We start from the raw sequence: 22,432 nt of genomic DNA, 5'->3' as shown, positions 1-22,432 counted from the left end.
AGTAGATGTTGTTGTGTAACATGTTGGTGCTAGTAGATGTTGTTGTGTAACATGTTGGTGCTAGTAGATGTTGTTGTGTAACATGTTGGTGCTAGTAGATGTTGTTGTGTAACATGTTGGTGCTAGTAGATGTTGTTGTGTAACATGTTGGTGCTAGTAGATGTTGTTGTGTAACATGTTGGTGCTAGTAGATGTTGTTGTGTAACATGTTGGTGCTAGTAGATGTTGTTGTGTAACATGTTGGTGCTAGTAGATGTTGTTGTGTAACATGTTGGTGCTAGTAGATGTTGTTGTGTAACATGTTGGTGCTAGTAGATGTTGTTGTGTAACATGTTGGTGCTAGTAGATGTTGTTGTGTAACATGTTGGTGCTAGTAGATGTTGTTGTGTAACATGTTGGTGCTAGTAGATGTTGTTGTGTAACATGTTGGTGCTAGTAGATGTTGTTGTGTAACATGTTGGTGCTAGTAGATGTTGTTGTGTAACATGTTGGTGCTAGTAGATGTTGTTGTGTAACATGTTGGTGCTAGTAGATGTTGTTGTGTAACATGTTGGTGCTAGTAGATGTTGTTGTGTAACATGTTGGTGCTAGTAGATGTTGTTGTGTAACATGTCGGTGCTAGTAGATGTTGTTGTGTAACATGTCGGTGCTAGTAGATGTTGTTGTGTAACATGTCGGTGCTAGTAGATGTTGTTGTGTAACATGTCGGTGCTAGTAGATGTTGTTGTGTAACATGTTGGTGCTAGTAGATGTTGTTGTGTAACATGTTGGTGCTAGTAGATGTTGTTGTGTAACATGTTGGTGCTAGTAGATGTTGTTGTGTAACATGTTGGTGCTAGTAGATGTTGTTGTGTAACATGTTGGTGCTAGTAGATGTTGTTGTGTAACATGTTGGTGCTAGTAGATGTTGTTGTGTAACATGTTGGTGCTAGTAGATGTTGTTGTGTAACATGTCGGTGCTAGTAGATGTTGTTGTGTAACATGTCGGTGCTAGTAGATGTTGTTGTGTAACATGTTGGTGCTAGTAGATGTTGTTGTGTAACATGTTGGTGCTAGTAGATGTTGTTGTGTAACATGTTGGTGCTAGTAGATGTTGTTGTGTAACATGTTGGTGCTAGTAGATGTTGTTGTGTAACATGTTGGTGCTAGTAGATGTTGTTGTGTAACATGTCGGTGCTAGTAGATGTTGTTGTGTAACATGTTGGTGCTAGTAGATGTTGTTGTGTAACATGTTGGTGCTAGTAGATGTTGTTGTGTAACATGTTGGTGCTAGTAGATGTTGTCGTGTAACATGTTGGTGCTAGTAGATGTTGTTGTGTAACATGTTGGTGCTAGTAGATGTTGTTGTGTAACATGTTGGTGCTAGTAGATGTTGTTGTGTAACATGTTGGTGCTAGTAGATGTTGTCGTGTAACATGTTGGTGCTAGTAGATGTTGTTGTGTAACATGTGGGTGCTAGTAGATGTTGTTGTGTAACATGTCGGTGCTAGTAGATGTTGTTGTGTAACATGTTGGTGCTTTCAAATGTATGATTAATGTTGATTATTTGGTGTCCAGCCCTAACATGACATCACACTTACTGGGGGGCCCCTGATGGAGCGTCCACTGGGCCCCAGTGGTCCTGGGGGCCCCTGAGGACCCGACACTCCAGGCTCACCAACTGGTCCTGCCAGGCCCTGAGTGGGAAACACCTGATCAGCTGACATCATGTGACCTATCGCGTCATGTGACCTATCGCATCATGTGACCTATCACGTCATGTGACGTATGCTGGGTGCAAGCAGGGGAACAAAAACTGCGGAATATTAATAAAATAATAATGGAAAAAATAGATATATTAATCTAAATAAAATTATCATTTTATTAATAGAAATAAATATTAATATTAATATTGGTAGGAACTTTATTTGCTGCCTTTAGTGGCTGTGCATTTATTACTTTGTTAGATTATTTGTTTTATTGATTAGTTTATTTGTTAGATTATTTGTTTTACTGATTAGTTTTAGATTATACATTTTTTTCAGATTTTTTGTTTAATTTGTTAGTTCATTTGTTAAATTATTAGTTTTATTTATTAATTTATTTGTTAGATTATTTGTTTTATTGATTAGTATAGTTGTCAGATTATTTGTTGCTTAGTTTATTTGTTAAATTATTTGTTTTGTTAATTTGTAAGATTATTTATTTTGTTTGTTAGATTATTTTTTTGTTTTTTGGATTATTTGCTTTATTGATTAGTTTATTTGTTAGATTATTTGTTTTATTGATTAGTTTTAGATTATAACATTTTTTTGGATTTTTTGTTTAATTTGTTAGTTCATTTGTTAAATTATTGGTTTTATTTATTAATTTATTTGCTAGATTATTTGTTTTATTGATTAGTATAGTTGTCAGATTATTTGTTTTATTGCTTAGTTTATTTGTTAAATATTTGTTTTGTTAATTTGTAAGATTATTTATTTTATTTGTTAGATTATTTTTTTGTTTTTTAGATTATTTGTTTTATTGATTAGTTTATTTGTTAGATTATTTGTTTTACTGATTAGTTTGTTAAATTATTTGTTTTATTGATTAGTTTATTTGTTAAATTATTTTTTGTTCGATTAGATTATTTTTTTGTTTTTTAGATTATTTGCTTTATTGATTAGTTTATTTGTTATATTATTTGTTTTACTGATTAGTTTTAGATTATACATTTTTTTCGGATTTTTTGTTTAATTTGTTAGTTCATTTGTTAAATTATTAGTTTTATTTATTTATTTATTTGCTAGATTATTTGTTTTATTGATTAGTATAGTTGTCAGATTATTTGTTTTATTGCTTAGTTTATTTGTTAAATATTTGTTTTGTTAATTTGTAAGATTATTTATTTTATTTGTTAGATTATTTTTTTGTTTTTTAGATTATTTGTTTTATTGATTAGTTTATTTGTTAGATTATTTGTTTTACTGATTAGTTTGTTAAATTATTTGTTTTATTGATTAGTTTATTTGTTAAATTATTTTTTGTTCGATTAGATTATTTTTTTGTTTTTTAGATTATTTGCTTCATTGATTAGTTTATTTGTTAGATTATTTGTTTTACTGATTAGTTTTAGATTATACATTTTTTTCGGATTTTTTGTTTAATTTGTTAGTTCATTTGTTAAATTATTAGTTTTATTTATTTATTTATTTGCTAGATTATTTGTTTTATTGATTAATATAGTTGTCAGATTATTTGTTTTATTGCTTAGTTTATTTGTTAAATATTTGTTTTGTTAATTTGTAAAATTATTTATTTTATTTGTTAGATTATTTTTTTGTTTTTTAGATTATTTGTTTTATTGATTAGTTTATTTGTTAGATTATTTGTTTTACTGATTAGTTTGTTGAATTATTTGTTTTATTGATTAGTTTATTTGTTAAATTATTTTTTGTTCGATTAGATTATTTTTTTGTTTTTTAGATTATTTGCTTTATTGATTAGTTTATTTGTTATATTATTTGTTTTACTGATTAGTTTTAGATTATACATTTTTTTCGGATTTTTTGTTTAATTTGTTAGTTCATTTGTTAAATTATTAGTTTTATTTATTTATTTATTTGCTAGATTATTTGTTTTATTGATTAGTATAGTTGTCAGATTATTTGTTTTATTGCTTAGTTTATTTGTTAAATATTTGTTTTGTTAATTTGTAAGATTATTTATTTTATTTGTTGGATTATTTTTTTGTTTTTTAGATTATTTGTTTTATTGATTAGTTTATTTGTTAGATTATTTGTTTTACTGATTAGTTTGTTAAATTATTTGTTTTATTGATTAGTTTATTTGTTAAATTATTTTTTGTTCGATTAGATTATTTTTTTGTTTTTTAGATTATTTGCTTTATTGATTAGTTTATTTGTTAGATTATTTGTTTTACTGATTAGTTTTAGATTATACATTTTTTTCGGATTTTTTGTTTAATTTGTTAGTTCATTTGTTAAATTATTAGTTTTATTTATTTATTTATTTGCTAGATTATTTGTTTTATTGATTAGTATAGTTGTCAGATTATTTGTTTTATTGCTTAGTTTATTTGTTAAATATTTGTTTTGTTAATTTGTAAGATTATTTATTTTATTTGTTAGATTATTTTTTTGTTTTTTAGATTATTTGTTTTATTGATTAGTTTATTTGTTAGATTATTTGTTTTACTGATTAGTTTGTTAAATTATTTGTTTTATTGATTAGTTTATTTGTTAAATTATTTTTTGTTCGATTAGATTATTTTTTTGTTTTTTAGATTATTTGCTTTATTGATTAGTTTATTTGTTAGATTATTTGTTTTACTGATTAGTTTTAGATTATACATTTTTTTCGGATTTTTTGTTTAATTTGTTAGTTCATTTGTTAAATTATTAGTTTTATTTATTTATTTATTTGCTAGATTATTTGTTTTATTGATTAGTATAGTTGTCAGATTATTTGTTTTATTGCTTAGTTTATTTGTTAAATATTTGTTTTGTTAATTTGTAAGATTATTTATTTTATTTGTTGGATTATTTTTTTGTTTTTTAGATTATTTGTTTTATTGATTAGTTTATTTGTTAGATTATTTGTTTTACTGATTAGTTTGTTGAATTATTTGTTTTATTGATTAGTTTATTTGTTAAATTATTTTTTGTTCGATTAGATTATTTTTTTGTTTTTTAGATTATTTGCTTTATTGATTAGTTTATTTGTTAGATTATTTGTTTTACTGATTAGTTTTAGATTATACATTTTTTTCGGATTTTTTGTTTAATTTGTTAGTTCATTTGTTAAATTATTAGTTTTATTTATTTATTTATTTGCTAGATTATTTGTTTTATTGATTAGTATAGTTGTCAGATTATTTGTTTTATTGCTTAGTTTATTTGTTAAATATTTGTTTTGTTAATTTGTAAGATTATTTATTTTATTTGTTAGATTATTTTTTTGTTTTTTAGATTATTTGTTTTATTGATTAGTTTATTTGTTAGATTATTTGTTTTACTGATTAGTTTGTTAAATTATTTATTTTTAGTGATTAGTTTATTTGTTGAATTATTTTTTGTTTGATTATTTAAGTTAAAGTTAAAGTACCAATGATTGTCACTTTGTTTTATTGATTAATTTGTTACATTATCTGTTTCATTTATTAGTTTGTTAGATTTTTTGTTTCATTTGCTAGTTCGTTTGGTAAATTATTAGTTTTATTTATTCATTTATTTGTTAGATTACTTGTTTTATTGATTAGTTTATTTGTAAGATTATTTGTTTTGTTAATTTGTAAGATTATTTGTGTTTTTTGTTAATTTATTTGTAAGATTATTTGTTTTATTTGTTAGAATATTTGTTTTATTGATTTGTTTATTTGTTACATTATTTATTTGTTTTTTAGATTATTTGTTTTATTGATTAGTTTATGTATTAGATTATTTGTTTTATTGATTAGTTTATTTGAATACTACTTTATCACTACCTAAATACTACTACACCACTACTTGAATACTACTACACCACTACTTGAATACTACTACACCACTACTTGAATACTACTACACCACTACTTGAATACTACTACACCACTACCCAAATACTACTACACCACTACTTGAATACTACTACACCACTACTTGAATACTACTACACCACTACTTGAATACTACTACACCACTACCTAAATACTACTACACCACTACTTGAATACTACTACACCACTACCTAAATACCATTACACCACTACTTGAATACTACTACACTCCTACCTAAACACTACTACACTCCTACCTAAACACTATCACACCACTACTTGAATACTACTACACTCCTACCTAAATACTACTACACCCCTACTTGAATACTACTACACTCCTACCTAAACACTATCACACCACTACTTGAATACTACTACACCACTACCTAAATACTACTACACCACTACTTAAATACTACTACACCACTACTTGAATACTACTACACTGCTACCTAAATACTACTACACCACTACTTGAATACTACTACACTCCTACCTAAATACTACTACACCACTACTTGAATACTACTACACCGCTACCTAAATACTACTACACCACTACTTGAATACTACTACACCACTACCTAAATACTACTACACCACTACTTGAATACTACTACACCACTACCTAAATACTACTACACCACTACTTGAATACTACTACACCGCTACCTAAATACTACTACACCACTACTTGAATACTACTACACCACTACCTAAATACTACTACACCACTACTTGAATACTACTACACCACTACCTAAATACTATCACACCACTACTTGAATACTACTACACCACTACCTAAATACTACTACACCACTACCTAAATACTACTACACCACTACTTAAATACTACTACACCACTACTTGAATACTACTACACTGCTACCTAAATACTACTACACCACTACTCGAATACTACTACACTCCTACCTAAATACTACTACACCACTACTTGAATACTACTACACCGCTACCTAAATACTACTACACCACTACTTGAATACTACTACACCGCTACCTAAATACTACTACACCACTACTTGAATACTACTACACCACTACCTAAATACTACTACACCACTACTTGAATACTACTACACCACTACCTAAATACTATCACACCACTACTTGAATACTACTACACCACTACCTAAATACTACTACACCACTACTTAAATACTACTACACCACTACTTGAATACTACTACACTGCTACCTAAATATTACTACACCACTACTCGAATACTACTACACTCCTACCTAAATACTACTACACCACTACTTGAATACTACTACACCGCTACCTAAATACTACTACACCACTACTTGAATACTACTACACCACTACCTAAATACTACTACACCACTACTTAAATACTACTACACCACTACTTGAATACTACTACACTGCTACCTAAATACTACTACACCACTACTCGAATACTACTACACTCCTACCTAAATACTACTACACCACTACTTGAATACTACTACACCGCTACCTAAATACTACTACACCACTACTTGAATACTACTACACCACTACCTAAATACTACTACACCACTACTTGAATACTACTACACCACTACCTAAATACTACTACACCACTACAGCGCTACTTAAATACTACTACACCACTACCTAAATACTACTACACCACTACTTGAATACTACTACACTCCTACCTAAATACTACTACACCACTACCTAAATACTACTACACCACTACTTAAATACTACTACACCCCTACTTGAATACTACTACACTCCTACCTAAATACTACTACACCACTACTTAAATACTACTACACTCCTACCTAAATACTACTACACCACTACTTGAATACTACTACACCACTACTTAAATACTACTACACCACTACTTGAATACTACTACACCACTACCTAAATACTATCACACCACTACTTGAATACTACTACACTCCTATCTAAATATTACTACACCGCTACTTGAATACTACTACACCACTACCTAAATACTACTACACCACTACCTAAATACTACTACACCACTACCTAAATACTACTACACCACTACTTGAATACTACTACACTCCTACCTAAATACTACTACACCACTACTTGAATACTACTACACTCCTACCTAAATACTACTACACCCCTACTTGAATACTACTACACTCCTACCTAAATACTACTACACCCCTACTTGAATACTACTACACTCCTACCTAAGTACTACTACACCCCTACTTGAATACTACTACACTCCTACCTAAATACTACTACACCCCTACTTGAATACTACTACACTCCTACCTAAATACTACTACACCCCTACTTGAATACTACTACACCCCTACCTAAATACTACTACACCAATACTTGAATACTACTACACTCCTACCTAAATACTACTACACCCCTACTTGAATACTACTACACTCCTACCTAAATACTACTACACCCCTACTTGAATACTACTACACTCCTACCTAAATACTACTACACCCCTACTTGAATACTACTACACTCCTACCTAAATACTACTACACCCCTACTTGAATACTACTACACTCCTACCTAAATACTACTACACCCCTACTTGAATACTACTACACTCCTACCTAAATACTACTACACCCCTACTTGAATACTACTACACTCCTACCTAAATACTACTACACCACTACTTGAATACTACTACACTCCTACCTAAATACTACTACACCACCACCGGAACACCCGGGGCCGAGAGAGGACCAAGACTCACCACAGGACCCGGCTCTCCACGTTCACCTCGAGCTCCTCGTATCCCAGGACCGCCCTGTGAAGAAGAGCAGGAGATGTTGACCTGGGTCTAGGTCAAGATGGCGGACGTGCGTGTGAGCTCACAGGCGGTCCAGCGGGTCCAGCAGGACCTTTGCTGTCCTGCGTGCAGGTGCAGGCTTTGGGCATGGCGGGACACTGGGCCTCCTTGCGCTGCATAGTCACATGACAGGATGTAGTTAGCGGTTAGCACCTAGCTTCAGGACCACATGCAGGACTCACCAGACCAGGAAGTTCGCAGCACTGGTCTCTGGCGGCCCAGGAGGCGCTGCACGCGATGTCGAACATCTGGAGCTCAAACTGCAACACAAGACGGCGTTCAGGTTTTAGGCGTCACCAGGTCGGCCATGTTTGTTTCTAACCGGTGCCGAGTTGTCCTTGTTCCCGCGGGAGCGAAGCAGCTTGCCCAGAACTTCCATCCCGGCTGTGCTGATGTTCCCCGCTGCGTTGATGGTCTTGGTGGACACCATGTGACAGTCCACCAGCACACTGGCGCTGGACTTGCTGATCACCACGTGAAGCTGCAGACATTTGCACCTGACTTGAGCACGACCACGCCGCCGAACCAGAACCAGACTCGCTGACCTTGTGGAAGCTTCCATGGAACAGTTTGTTGATGTGCGGACCCTCGAAGGCGACGGTCTGGAAGTCACCTCTGTAGTCGTAGTTAAAGAAGGTCAAGGTCTTTCCTCCATCTGCAGCGTCAGGAGGCGTCACTTCTCATTCTTTGTGTTGTGCAAAGAAGATTCTAGACTCACTGTCCAGGACCACGCCCACCAGCGGCTCCTGCTTCTGGTCCAGGACCTCCCAGACAGCAAAAGGTTCCTGGGGTGTGTCGGGTAGCAGGCGGAACAGTAGCGTGATGGTGTAGTCTGACGGCAGACCCTCCGGGTGGAGGAACCTAAGGGAGGCAGAGAATCCTCAATGTTATGACTTCAACGTTTCTTTGCCCGCCCCTGAAGCACCGCCCCTCCTGAGATGAAGGACCACCTGGTTGGCTGAGCCAGGAGAGCGTCACTGTGCAGGCGGAAACACGGGAATGTGTTGAAGGTTCCTGGTACCATGGAAACACCGGCGAGGCTGCTGTAGCTCGTCTCCAGAAGCCCGAACATTTCCATCATGCGGAAACCTGCCAAAACACGACTTCAACGTCTGGACCGATTCATGTTTGGACTGTTACGGGTCTGGATGGATCGACGTCTGGACAGATCGACGTTTGGACCCATCCACATCTGGACCTATCAACATCTGAACCGATCAACGTCTGAAACGATCAGTTTCTGCCCGAATGACGTCGATGTTCCCACGAACCAACAGTGGTCTGGCCGATCAGCGTCGATAATCCACGTCTTGACCAGTTAAAGTCTGGACCAATTGGTGTCCTGACCGAGCCAGTTTTGGACCGATTGATGTTTGGACTGATCGACGTGGATGATACACATCTTAACCGATTGACGTCTGGACCGAGCCAGGTCTGGACCGATCCAGGTTTGGACCGATCCATGTTTGGACCGATCCACGTTGATGATCCACATCTGGACCGATCGACGTTTGGACCGATCGATGTTTGGACCAATAGTTGTCTGGCCGATGATCCACGTCGATGATCCACGTCTTGACCGATTGACGTCTGGACCAATCGACGTCTGGAGCGAGCCAGGTCAGGCCCAATCCAGGTTTGGATAAATCTACGTTGATGATCAACGTTTGGACCGATTGACGTCTGGACCGATCGACGTCTGGACCAATAGTTGTCTGGCCGATCAGAGTCGATGATCCACATCTAAACCGATCCACGTCTCGACCGATTGACGTCTGGACCAATCGACGTCTGGAGCGAGCCAGGTCAGGCCCAATCCAGGTTTGGACAGATCGACGTTGATGATCAACGTCTGGACCGATCGACGTCCCGACCGTCTGGACCGATCCACGTCTTGACCAACAGTGGTCTGGCCGATCAGCGTCGATAATCCACGTCTTGACCAATTAAAGTCTGGACCAATTGGTGTCCTGACCGAGCCAGGTTTGGACCGATTGATGTTTGGACTGATCGACGTGGATGATACACATCTTAACCGATTGACGTCTGGACCGAGCCAGGTCTGGACCGATCCAGGTTTGGACCGATCCACGTTGATGATCCACGTCTGGACCGATCGACGTTTGGACCGATCGATGTTTGGACCAATAGTTGTCTGGCCGATCAGCATCGATGATCCAGGTCTACACCGATCCACGTCTGGACCGATTGACGTTTGGACCGATCGACATCTGGACCGAGCCAGGTCTGGACCAAGCCAAGTCTAGACCGATCGACGATGATGATCCACGTCTGGACCGATCCACGTCTCGATAATCCACGTCTTGACCAATTAAAGTCTGGACCAATTGGTGTCCTGACCGAGCCAGGTTTGGACCGATTGATGTTTGGACTGATCGACGTGGATGATACACATCTTAACCGATTGACGTCTGGACCGAGCCAGGTCTGGACCGATCCAGGTTTGGACCGATCCACGTTGATGATCCACGTCTGGACCGATCCACGTTTGGACCGATCGATGTTTGGACCAATAGTTGTCTGGCCGATCAGCGTCGATGATCCAGGTCTAGACCGATCCACGTCTGGACCGATTGACGTTTGGACCGATCGACATCTGGACCAATAGTTGTCTGACCGACGTCTGGATTTTCCATGTCTGGACCAATAGACGTCCATGATCTACATTTGAACCGATCCATGCCTGAAGAGACGGCGGAAGTCTTACCGGGCACCGTGCCTCCACTCATGGCCACCGAGGGACACGCTGGACACAAACAAAGGGTGGTGAGGAACATGGCGGCCATGAAAATATGGTGGCTCGTGGTCACTCACTGGCGGTGGCGGCTTCACACACGAAGGTCACCAGCTTCTCTTCGATCTTCTCGAAGGCGTCCAAGTCGTCCACGAAGAAGACGTGTCTGTCGCTGGGCTGACTAGCAATACTCACCAGCTCGCCGTAGTCGGCGTCGGCGAAGCCGATGGCGAAAACGATGAAGCCTGAAGATGATGAATAGGTGAATTCCCTGAGAACAGGAAGTAACCAGCACAGGTCAGCTGACCTTCCTTCTGCATCTCCTTGGAGACCTTGATGACATCATCCTGAGATCGGCCGTCTGTAAGAACCACCAGAACCTTGGGGACTCCCCTCCTGACTCCGCCCTCTGGCGAGAAGATGCTGTCCTTCACGTGCTGGATGGCGCGACCTGAGCGGCGGACACGTCACTGCGAGGCGTACTCAGAGCCCCAGGCGGTCATGTGATCAGGTCTCACCTGTCTTGGTGTTTCCTCCCTTGTAGGAGATCTTGTTGATGGCGTCCAGGAGGCGCTCCTTGTCCTGGTGTGCGTTCAGCGCAAACTCTGTGCGAGCGTCGTCGCTGAACTGAGCGATGGCCACCTGTCACACACGCCAGCGCTCACATGACCTAAGGCAGCCGACCAGGACGGAAACACGCGAGCTAGACCCAAGTACTGCTGCCCAGGTTCTGGTTCGAAACCCCCGAGCTAACCACACCAGAACCTTTGCCCACCTGAGTGCCGTCGGGTCCGATCTGGTCCAACGCTCCGGCAGTACTGTACAAGAATTTGATGATCTTCAGGAAGTTGTCGTCACCGATGCTCCAGGAACCGTCGACCAGGAACGCCAGGTCAGCCTTGGCCGCCCTGCAGACTAGAAGGGGGGCGTGGTTTACCACAAGGGCATCACCTGACTTTCTGGTCTACGCCGCTGCTTCCTGTTGTTTCCACGTCAGCTGAGCGCTCAAACTTTTACACCAAACAGAGGAAGCTGACCTTCTTTGGCAGGGGGGATTGTGGGTAGTGGGGTGGTGCTTGGCGTTGTGGTTGGTGCCGCAGTGGTGGCGGGTTCTGTGCAACACAAACACATTTTTGGTATTAGCTACATGCTAATACCATGCTAGTGATGCTAGAAACAGGCTAGTGATGCTAAAAACATGCTATATGCTAGAAACATGCTACATACTAATGATGATAGAAACATGCTATTAAGACTGGAAACGTGCTACATGTTAGTGATGATAGAAACATGCTAGTGATGCTAAAAACATGCTACATGCTAGTGATGCTAAATCATGCTACATTCTAATGCTGATAGAAACATGCTAGTGATGCCAAAAACATGCTACATGCTAGTGATCATAGAAACATGCCAGTGATGCTAAAAAAAATGCTATATGCTAGTGATGTTAAAGCATGTTACATTCTAATGATGATAGAAACAAGCTAGTGTTGCTAGGACCATGGTACATGCTCATGATGATAGAAACATGCTAATGATGCTAGAAACATGCTACATGCTAATGATGATAGAAACATGCTAATTATGCTAAAAACATGCTAATGATGATGATAGAAACATGTTAAAGATGCTAAAAACATGATATATGCTAATGATACTAAAAACATGGTAGTGATGCTAGAAACATGCAACATGCTAATGATGATAGACACATGCTAGTGTTGCTAGGAACATGGCACAAGCTAATGATGATATAAACATGCTAATGATGCTAAAAACATGCTAATGATGATAGAAACATAATACATGCTAATGATGATAGAAACATGGTATACGCTAATGATGATATAAACATGCTAATTATGCTAAAAACATGCTAATGATGCTAGAAACATAATACATGCTAATGATGATAGAAACATGGTATCCGCTAATGATGATAGAAACATGCTAATTATGCTAAAAACATGCTAATGATGATAGAAACATGCTACATGCTTATGATGATCGAAACATGGTATACACTAACGATGATAGAAACATGCTAATTATGTTAAAAACATGCTAATGATGATAGAAACATGCTACATGCTAGTTATGATAGAAACATGCTATACGCTAATGATGATAGAAACATGCTAGTTATGCTAAAAACATGCTAATGATGATAGAAACATGCTACATGCCTATGATGATAGAAACATGGTATACGCTAATGATGATAGAAACATGCTAATTATGCTAAAAACATGCTAATGATGATAGAAACTTAATACATGCTAATGATGATAGAAACATGGTATACGCTAATGATGATAGAAACATGCTAATTATGCTAAAAACATGCTAATGATGATAGAAACATAATACATGCTAATGATGATAGAAACATGGTACACGCTAATGATGATAGAAACATGCTAATTATGCTAAAAACATGCTAATGATTATAGAAACATGCTACATGCTTATGATGATAGAAACATGGTATACACTAACGATGATAGACACATGCTAATTATGCTAAACATGCTAATGATGATAGAAACATGCTACATGCTAGTTATGATAGAAACATGCTATATGCTAATGATGATAGAAACATGCTAATTATGCTAAAAACATGCTAATGATGATAGAAACAGGCTACATGCCTATGATGATAGAAACATGGTATACGCTAATGATGATAGAAACATGGTAATTATGCTAATACATGCTAATGATGATAGAAATATGCTACATGCTAGTTATGATAGAAACATGCTATATGCTAATTATGCTAAAACATGTTAATGATGATAGAGACATACTACATGCTAGTGATGATAGAAACATGCTCTATGCTAATGATGATAAAAACATGCTAGTGATGCTAAAAACATGCTACATGCTAGTGAAGCTAAAACATGCTACGGATGCTAGAAACATGCTAGTGATGCTCCAAACAAGCTACGTGGCGATCTTTGGTGGGCTGCCACTCACGGGTGTTGTCCGTGGCGGACACGGGCGGCCCTTCTGTCCCGTCCTGCAGCAGAGCGAACACGCTGACCTTGTGCGGCGTGTCGGGCCTCAGCTGCTGGAAGCAATGGCGACTGGTCCCTCCGCTCACCTTGGCCTCCTCCACGTGAGAGCCTGCGGGTCAAACATTCAGTGCGTCTGCCGGGCCAGCAGGGGGTGCCGTGAGCGGACTCACCGACTAGAGAGCGGATGAGGACTCTGTAGGCGTGGGCGTGTCGGTGCGTCTGCCACTGGGCACACATGCTGCTGCTGCCCCCCTGGTACAAGGTCAGGCCGCTCACCAGCAGTCGCACTGGAAGGACAATCTTTTAGTCATATTTCTATGGACTACTGTTTTATAGCACATAATCGGACCGCCAAGTGCCCTGCCGCCCAGCTCACACTGCACCCGGCCTCTATGACACCTCCCATGAGTGGTGAACCCATTGGAGGGGGGACCCACATTGCCTCTTCGGGCTGAGCCCCATGGGGCCAGACCCGGCCACCAGGCGCTCGCCATCGTGCCCCACCTCCGGGCCTGGCTCCAGAGGGGAGCCCCGGTGACCCGCGTCCGGGCAAGGGAAATCTAGGTCCTCTGTGACGGAGGAACCAAGATGGCCGAGGGAGAGCGTTGGAGACTCACGTGTCCTGGCGCTTGCCGACAGCGCCTGGCTGGAGCCGCCGCTGTAGGACGCCACGACGTCCACACCGTAGTCGGTCCCACTCAGCAGGTTGACGATCATCATGGTGCGCGCGTCCTCGCCCACTGATGTCTCCAGGGCGGGTCCGGGGCCTGCCGAGGGGGCAAGGTTCTAGTGACCCACCATCACAGCACCAGAAAGTGTGTCAACTGACCCGACAGCGGGCGGTACGTCACCCGGAACCCGGTGCCGGGAGAGGCCGGCGCGTCCCAGCTGATCCGGAAGCGGTTGTACCATTCCTCCGACACCCGCAGGTTCCTGGGCGGGGACAGCGGAACTAAACCGGCAACACCTTCATTAGACCAGGTAAGGTCACCCTGGTAACTGTGGTAACACACGTACGCGTTCGTCCAACCCCCGCCACCGTAGGCCCGTCGCCGTCCAAATACACAGGCGTCACCGACACATGGTACTCAGCGCCCGACGCCAGCGGCTGCAGAACCAGACTGTTGTGGGGGCTCTCCACTGTCCTCTGCGGGCACAAAGCACACCTCTTAACTTATCTTGACTTAACTTAACCAAGTGGCCACCGTCCTCTGTGGGCACAAAGCACACCTCTTAACTTAACTTAACTTGACTTAACTTAACCAAGTGGCCACCGTCCTCTGTGGGCACAAAGCACACCTCTTAACTTATCTTGACTTAACTTAACCAAGTGGCCACCGTCCTCTGTGGGCACAAAGCACACCTCTTAACTTAACTTAACTTGACTTAACTTAACCAAGTGGCCACCGTCCTCTGTGGGCACAAAGCACACCTCTTAACTTATCTTGACTTAACTTAACCAAGTGGCCACCGTCCTCTGCGGGCACAAAGCACACCTCTTAACTTATCTTGACTTAACTTAACCAACTGGCCACCGTCCTCTGTGGGCACAAAGCACACCTCTTAACTTAACTTAACTTGACTTAACTTAACCAAGTGGCCACCGTCCTCTGTGGGCACAAAGCACACCTCTTAACTTAACTTAACTTGACTTAACTTAACCAAGTGGCCACCGTCCTCTGTGGGCACAAAGCACACCTCTTAACTTAACTTAACTTGACTTAACTTAACCAAGTGGCCACCGTCCTCTGTGGGAACAAAGCACACCTTTTAACTTAAATTAACCTAACTTGACTTAACTTAGAGGGAGCTACGTACATCTTATCTTAAGTCAGAGGGAGCTGTGTACATCTTATCTTAACTTAACTCAGGGGGAGCTGTGTACATCTTATCTTAACTTAACTCAGAGGGAACTCCAAAAATCTTAAGTCAAAGGGAGCTGTGTACTTCTTATCTTAACTTAAGTCACAGGGAGCTGCGTACATCTTTTTTTTAACTTAACTCAGAGGGAGCTATGTACATCTTATCTTAAATCAGAGGGAGCTGCGTACATCTTATCCTAAGTAACAGGGAGCTGCATATATATTATCTTAACTTAACTCAGAGGGAGCTAGGTACATCTTAATTTAACTCAGAGGGAGCTGCGTACATCTTATCTTAACTTAAGTCACAGGTAGCTGCGTATATCTTATCTTAACTTAACTCAGAGGGCGCTGCGTACATCTTATCTTAAGTCACAGGGAGCTGCGAATATCTTATCTTAACTCAGAGGGAGCTAGGTACATGTTAATGTAACTCAGAGGGAGCTGCGTACATCTTATCCTAACTTAAGTCAGATGGCGCTGTACATCTTATCTTAACTTAAGTCACAGGGAGCTGCGTATATCTTAACTTAACTCAGAGGGAGCTGCGTACATCTTATCTTAACTAAAGTCAGAGGGCGCTGCGTACATCTTATCTTAACTTAAGTCAGAGGGCGCTGCGTACATCTTATCTTAACTTAAGTCATAGGGAGCTGCGTATATCTTATCTTAATTTAACTCAGAGGGAGCTAGGTACATCTTATCTGAACTTAAGTCAGAGGGAGTTGCGTACGTACATCTTATCTTAACTTAAGTCAGAGGGAGCTGTGTACATCTTATCTTAACTTAAGTCAGAGGGAGCTGCGTATATCTTATCTTAATTTAACTCAGAGGGAGCTAGGTACATCTTATCTGAACTTAAGTCAGAGGGAGTTGCGTACGTACATCTTATCTTAACTTAAGTCAGAGGGAGCTGCGTACATCTTATCTTAACTTAAGTCAGAGGGAGCTAGGTGTGTTACCGTCTCCTGGCCTCCAGCGCTGACGTAGTCCAGGCGATAATGGCGGAGGTGGTGGGCGTGGACCTGCTGTGGGAGGAGCCAGGACACCCGCAGGCTGGACGTGGTCTCCTGGTCCACGGTGACGCTGCTCACGCCGTGGCGAGGAGCTGAAGGCACGGCAGATTGAGGGGGAGGAGCTACACTACAACTGGAAGACACTCACCTGCGCTGGTGCTGGTGGTCTCCACTGCAAATACACAACACACTTAGGTCAACCACTAACATGGACAGGTGAAGACAGGTAAGGACAGGGGAGGAGGGTGAGGACAGGTGAGAATATGCGATGGCAGGAGAGGACAGGTAAGGACGGGTAAAGACATGTGAGGACAGGCGAGGACATGCGAGGACAGGTGAGGACAGGTAAAGACGGGTGAGGATGGGTGAGGACAGGCGAGGACATGCGAGGACAGGTGAGGACGGGTGAAGATGGGTGAGGACAGGCGAGGACGGGTAAAGACGGGTGAGGACGTGAAGACGGGTGAGGATGGGTGAGGACAGGTAAAGACGGGTGAGGATGGGTGAGGACAGGTAAAGACGGGTGAGGACAGGCGAGGACGGGTGAGGACAGGTAAAGATGGGTGAGGATGGGTGAGGACAGGCGAGGACGGGTAAAGATGGGTGAAGACGGGTGAGGATGTGTGAGGACAGGAGAGGACAGGTGAGGATGGGTAAAGACGGGTATAGACAGGTGAAGACGGATGAGGACGGGTGAAGACGGGTGAGGACGGGTGAAGACGGGTGAGGATGGGCGAGGACAGGTAAAGACGGGTGAGGACAGGCGAGGACGGGTAAAGACGGGTGAGGACGGGTAAAGATGGGTGAAGACGGGTGAGGATGTGTGAGGACAGGTGAGGATGGGTAAAGACGGGTATAGACAGATAAAGACGGGTGAAGACGGGTGAAGACGGGTGAGGACGGGTGAAGACGGGTGAGGATGGGCGAGGACATGCGAGGACAGGTGAGGACAGGTAAAGACGGGTGAGGATGGGTGAGGACGGGTAAAGACGGGTGAAGATGGGTGAGGACAGGCGAGGACGGGTAAAGACGGGTGAGGACGGGTAAAGACGGGTGAAGACGGGTGAGGATGGGTGAGGACAGGCGAGGACATGCGAGGACAGGTGAGGACGGGTAAAGACGGGTGAAGATGGGTGAGGACGGGTAAAGACGGGTGAGGATGGGTGAGGACGGGTAAAGACGGGTGAGGACAGGCGAGGACATGCGAGGACAGGTGAGGACAGGTAAAGACGGGTGAGGATGGGCGAGGACAGGTAAAGACGGGTGAGGACAGGTGAGGACGGGAAAAGACGGGTGAGGATGGGTGAGGACAGGCGAGGACTGGTAAAGATGGGTGAAGACGGGTGAAGATGTGTGAGGACAGGCGAGGGCAGGAGAGGACAGGTGAGGATGGGTAAAGACGGGTGAGGATGGGTAAAGATGGGCGAGGATGGGTGAGGACGGGTGAAGGCAGGTGAGAACAGGTGTTGCCTACCGCAGGATTCCAGCAGGAGCACCTGCTCGCTCTCTGCCTCCTTCCTGTAGATGGCGCTCAGGTACACCTGGTAGCGGGCCGAGGGGCGGAGTCCAGTCAGCAAGTAGGTGTTTGTGTTGGCATCTAGAAGCACCTTAGGGCACACATGCACGCACGCAATCACACACACACACACACACACACACACACATGCACGCACACACACACACACACACACACACACACACACACACACACACACACACACACACACACACACACACACAAGTTGCCACACATTTGTTAGGATATGAGCTGACCACACCCACACAGACCTCGCCACTGTCATCATAGCCGCCATCGTAGCTGTCATCATCGGGCGTCCACTGGAGTCGGTACTGCAGCACGTCGGCGGCGGGCGCCCGCCATGACACGTGGAAGCCGCTTGTGGAGGCGTCGTGGCTCCTGGCCGACAGCGGTCCCGGGACGTGGTCTGCGCACACGGAAGCGCGTGGTCACGTGACCTGAGGGCGGCGAGCGACAACATGGGAGATTTACCAGTGGTGAAGACGGCGGTCGTCGGCCGCGCTTGGCCCTCCTCGTACTCGGCGACCACCTCCGCCGTGTACTCGGTCAGCGAGGTGAGGTTGCTTAGCAACCAGGCGGTGGCATGGCCCACATCCACCTGCGGACAGGTGAGGTGTCACTTGCTTTCCGACGAGCCGTCAATCATCAGCTCACCTCGCCGCTCTCCACGCCGTCGCTCGTGGTGTAGCTGACGCGGTAGCCCGACACCTTCCTGGAGGCGGAGTCCCAGCTGAGGCGGGCGGAGCTGTGGTCCACATCCGACACGTGCAGGTTCCTCGCGGGGGTTAGCGGCACTGAGATGGGCGGAGCAAACGGCAAGCATGAGCTGTTGTGGGCGTGGCCAAATGCGAACGGCGTCAGGACAGGAAGTTGGCGTGTGATGTCACAACTCACGTGTGCTTAGCTGGCCGGTCACGGGGTCGCTGGCCTCCTCGCCGTACATGGCGTACACCGTCACCGTGTACTCTGTGGCCGGTGTTAAGCCCTCTAGCTCCGCCTCCTTCACCGAGGACGCCACCTTCACCTGCACACACGGCGACGTTATGGCCGAACCGGCGAGAGGCGCCAAGATGAGCGCTCACCTCCTTCTCGTCGGCGAGCTCGTCGGCGCTGAGTGGAGCGTAGAGGATCATGTAGCCGGAAGCGCCGGGGGCGGTCCTCCAGCGCACCGTCATGGTATTGTGGGAGGGGTCAGAGAGGTCCAGCTGGTCCACGGTGGGCAGAGCCACTGCAGGAGCGTGCAGTCAGACAACAAGAGGTCACATGACAATGTGCGGGTCTTACAGGTGGAGGCGCTGCCCCTCAGCGCCTCGCTGGCGGCGCTGCGGTACACGGCGAACACGGCCAGCTGGTACTCGGTCAGAGAGTTGAGGTGGTCCAACGACACGCTGCTCTCCGACCCGGAGACCACCTGGAACCGGAACCAGAACCAGGACTCAAGGCCGACTTCTTTGAAGCGGTGGAGAGTGTCACCTTTTCTTCTGGCCGCCCGCCCTGAGCGGGATAGTAGACCACGCGGTAGCGCTCCACCTGGCCCGACGCCGGCGTCCACGACACGCGGACACTTCGAGCCGTGATGTCGGAGGTGGTCAGGTCCCGGGGCGGAGCCACAGCAGCAGGCGGGCCGCCCGGGTCTGCAAAAGAAACGATTAGTGGAATAAAGGAAGCGGCTAGCGAGGCTCCGCCCACCTTTCAACCGCTGGTGGAGGAGCTCCACCCTCTGACAGACGCTCCTGGTGAGGCCGTCGGCGATGTCGCTCATCACGTTGAAGTCGGCCACGTTGTACACGTGAGAGTCCTCCGGCGGCGAGGCGATGGCCTTCAGCTCATCCTCGTCGGCGCTCTTCACACCTGGCGGCAGAACAACACCTTAGCGGGAATGTCGCCGCCCGCGCGAGCACGAGTCGCACCGATGGCGAAGACTTCCACGCCGGCGTCGCGCAGGCTCTGGGCGGGCGCCGTCACGTCGTCCTGCGACTTCCCGTCTGTGATCAGGATGGCGACCTTGGGAACGTCGGGTCTGGATCCCGACTCCGCCTTGAAGCTGTTCTCCAGCACGAAGGTCAGCGCCAGACCTGCGCGGCGGTGAGAGGGAGCTTCTGATAAGGAGGCGGGGCCTCGGCGTGTCACAGGTACCTGTCAAGGTGTTGCCGCCTTTGTAGGGCAGGTTCCTGACGGCGTCCAGCACGGCCGCTTTGGTCATGTGAGCGTTGAGGTGCCACTCGATCCTCGGCTCCCCGCTGAACTGCGCCAGACCTGCGGCGTAGACCTCGTGTGATAGCAGTATTTAGTGAAGTACGTCACGGGGCCACGCCCCCTTTCTCTCCCCCGCCGCTTACATGCACTTGTCAAAACCTTCTTTTCCCCGGTAATTCCCGTTTTTGTCCTTCTCCCGTTTTGTGTGTTTTGGCGACCGAGGAGCGCCGCCAGTTTCGTCATCGTATAAAAACGCGACAGAAGGAGACGAGGCAAAATATCCAAACTTTGTGACGGACGGTTCTCCAAGTAACGAAGAGGCAGCAGCTGGCACATTCTCATACTTCCTGTAACATCCAGCCATCTTGGAAAACACAGAACGAGTCGAGTCTTTTGAATGGTTCTTTTAGGGCGAACGTTTAACCCAGTGGTCCCCAACCTTTTTGTAGCTGCGGACCGGTCAACGCTTGAAAATTTGTCCCACGGACCAGTGTCCGTGGGACAAATTTTTTTTTAATCTACTTTTATCTATATCTATATCTATCTAGAGATATCTATCTATATTGTTATCTATTTTTTTCTGTCTATCTACCTATCTATCTATCTATCTTTTAAAAAAAAAAAGATTTTTATTTATTTTATTTTATTTTTTACATAAATAAATACGTGTGCTTACGGACTGTATCCCTGCAGACTGTATTGATCTATAATGTATATATTGTGTTTTTTATGTTGATTTCATTTTTAAAAAAAAAAAAAAAAAAAAAAAAAAATTTTAATCTACTTTTATCTATATCTATATCTATCTATAGATATCTATCTATATTTTTATCAATTTTTTTCTATCTATCTATCTATGTTTAAAAAAAAAAAATTTTTTTTTTTTTTTTTTTACATAAATAAATACGTGTGCTTACGGACTGTATCCCTGCAGACTGTATTGATCTATAATGTATATATTGTGTTTTTTATGTTGATTTCATTTAAAAAAAAATAATAAAAAAATTTTTTTATCTACTTTTATCTATATATATATATATATATATATCTATAGATATCTATCTATTTGTCTATGTATTTTTTTCTATCTATCTATCTATCTATCTTTAAAAAAATTTTTTTTTTTTTTTTTTTTACATAAATAAATACAATCATGTGTGCTTACGGACTGTATCCCTGCAGACTGTATTGATCTATAATGTATATATTGTGTTTTTTATGTTGATTTCATTTAAAAAAAAAAAAAAAAAAATTTTTATCTACTTTTATCTATATATATATATCTATCTATAGATATCTATCTATATGTTTATGTATTTTTTTCTATCTATCTATCCATCTATCTTTAAAAAATTTTTTTTTTTTTTTTTTTTACATAAATAAATACAATCATGTGTGCTTACGGACTGTATCCCTGCAGACTGTATTGATCTATAATGTATATATTGTGTTTTTTATGTTGATTTCATTTTTTAAAAAAAAATGTGTTGAAATTTTTTTTTTTTAATCTACTTTTATCTATATCTATATCTATCTATAGATATCTATCTATATTTTTATGTATTTTTTTCTATCTATCTATCTATCTATCTATCTATCTATCTATCTATCTATCTTTTTTTTTTTTTTACATAAATACAATCATGTGTGCTTAC

General features: G+C 42.4%; 1 protein-coding gene across 3 annotated transcripts in view; it reads right to left on the bottom strand.

The window, feature by feature from the left end:
- LOC133650050 (collagen alpha-1(XIV) chain-like) overlaps positions 1-22,432 on the bottom strand; it is a 38,880-nt gene that overhangs the window by 6,066 nt on the left and 10,382 nt on the right. For all 3 annotated transcript variants that reach the window (XM_062046830.1, XM_062046831.1, XM_062046832.1), the window contains 32 exons: positions 20,718-20,837; positions 20,492-20,656; positions 20,271-20,432; positions 20,055-20,215; positions 19,866-19,992; positions 19,664-19,809; positions 19,476-19,605; positions 19,236-19,375; positions 19,053-19,179; positions 18,830-18,987; positions 18,516-18,648; positions 17,190-17,213; positions 16,988-17,133; positions 15,181-15,310; positions 14,993-15,115; positions 14,781-14,930; positions 14,334-14,450; positions 14,123-14,272; positions 12,172-12,246; positions 11,910-12,049; positions 11,653-11,776; positions 11,442-11,585; positions 11,215-11,379; positions 11,108-11,146; positions 9,330-9,468; positions 9,098-9,240; positions 8,925-9,034; positions 8,702-8,860; positions 8,562-8,639; positions 8,406-8,492; positions 8,284-8,337; positions 1,581-1,676 (listed from right to left, as the gene is read on the bottom strand). In XM_062046830.1, coding sequence (XP_061902814.1) covers positions 1,581-1,676; positions 8,284-8,337; positions 8,406-8,492; positions 8,562-8,639; positions 8,702-8,860; positions 8,925-9,034; positions 9,098-9,240; positions 9,330-9,468; positions 11,108-11,146; positions 11,215-11,379; positions 11,442-11,585; positions 11,653-11,776; positions 11,910-12,049; positions 12,172-12,246; positions 14,123-14,272; positions 14,334-14,450; positions 14,781-14,930; positions 14,993-15,115; positions 15,181-15,310; positions 16,988-17,133; positions 17,190-17,213; positions 18,516-18,648; positions 18,830-18,987; positions 19,053-19,179; positions 19,236-19,375; positions 19,476-19,605; positions 19,664-19,809; positions 19,866-19,992; positions 20,055-20,215; positions 20,271-20,432; positions 20,492-20,656; positions 20,718-20,837 — 3,962 coding nt within the window. The remainder of the gene's footprint in view (positions 1-1,580; positions 1,677-8,283; positions 8,338-8,405; positions 8,493-8,561; positions 8,640-8,701; positions 8,861-8,924; positions 9,035-9,097; positions 9,241-9,329; positions 9,469-11,107; positions 11,147-11,214; positions 11,380-11,441; positions 11,586-11,652; positions 11,777-11,909; positions 12,050-12,171; positions 12,247-14,122; positions 14,273-14,333; positions 14,451-14,780; positions 14,931-14,992; positions 15,116-15,180; positions 15,311-16,987; positions 17,134-17,189; positions 17,214-18,515; positions 18,649-18,829; positions 18,988-19,052; positions 19,180-19,235; positions 19,376-19,475; positions 19,606-19,663; positions 19,810-19,865; positions 19,993-20,054; positions 20,216-20,270; positions 20,433-20,491; positions 20,657-20,717; positions 20,838-22,432) is intronic.

The sequence above is a fragment of the Entelurus aequoreus genome, linkage group LG05 (genome assembly GCF_033978785.1).
Source record: "Entelurus aequoreus isolate RoL-2023_Sb linkage group LG05, RoL_Eaeq_v1.1, whole genome shotgun sequence".
In the NCBI taxonomy this organism is placed as follows: Eukaryota; Metazoa; Chordata; class Actinopteri; order Syngnathiformes; family Syngnathidae; genus Entelurus; species Entelurus aequoreus.
This window is presented reverse-complemented; position numbering and strand designations above follow the sequence as displayed.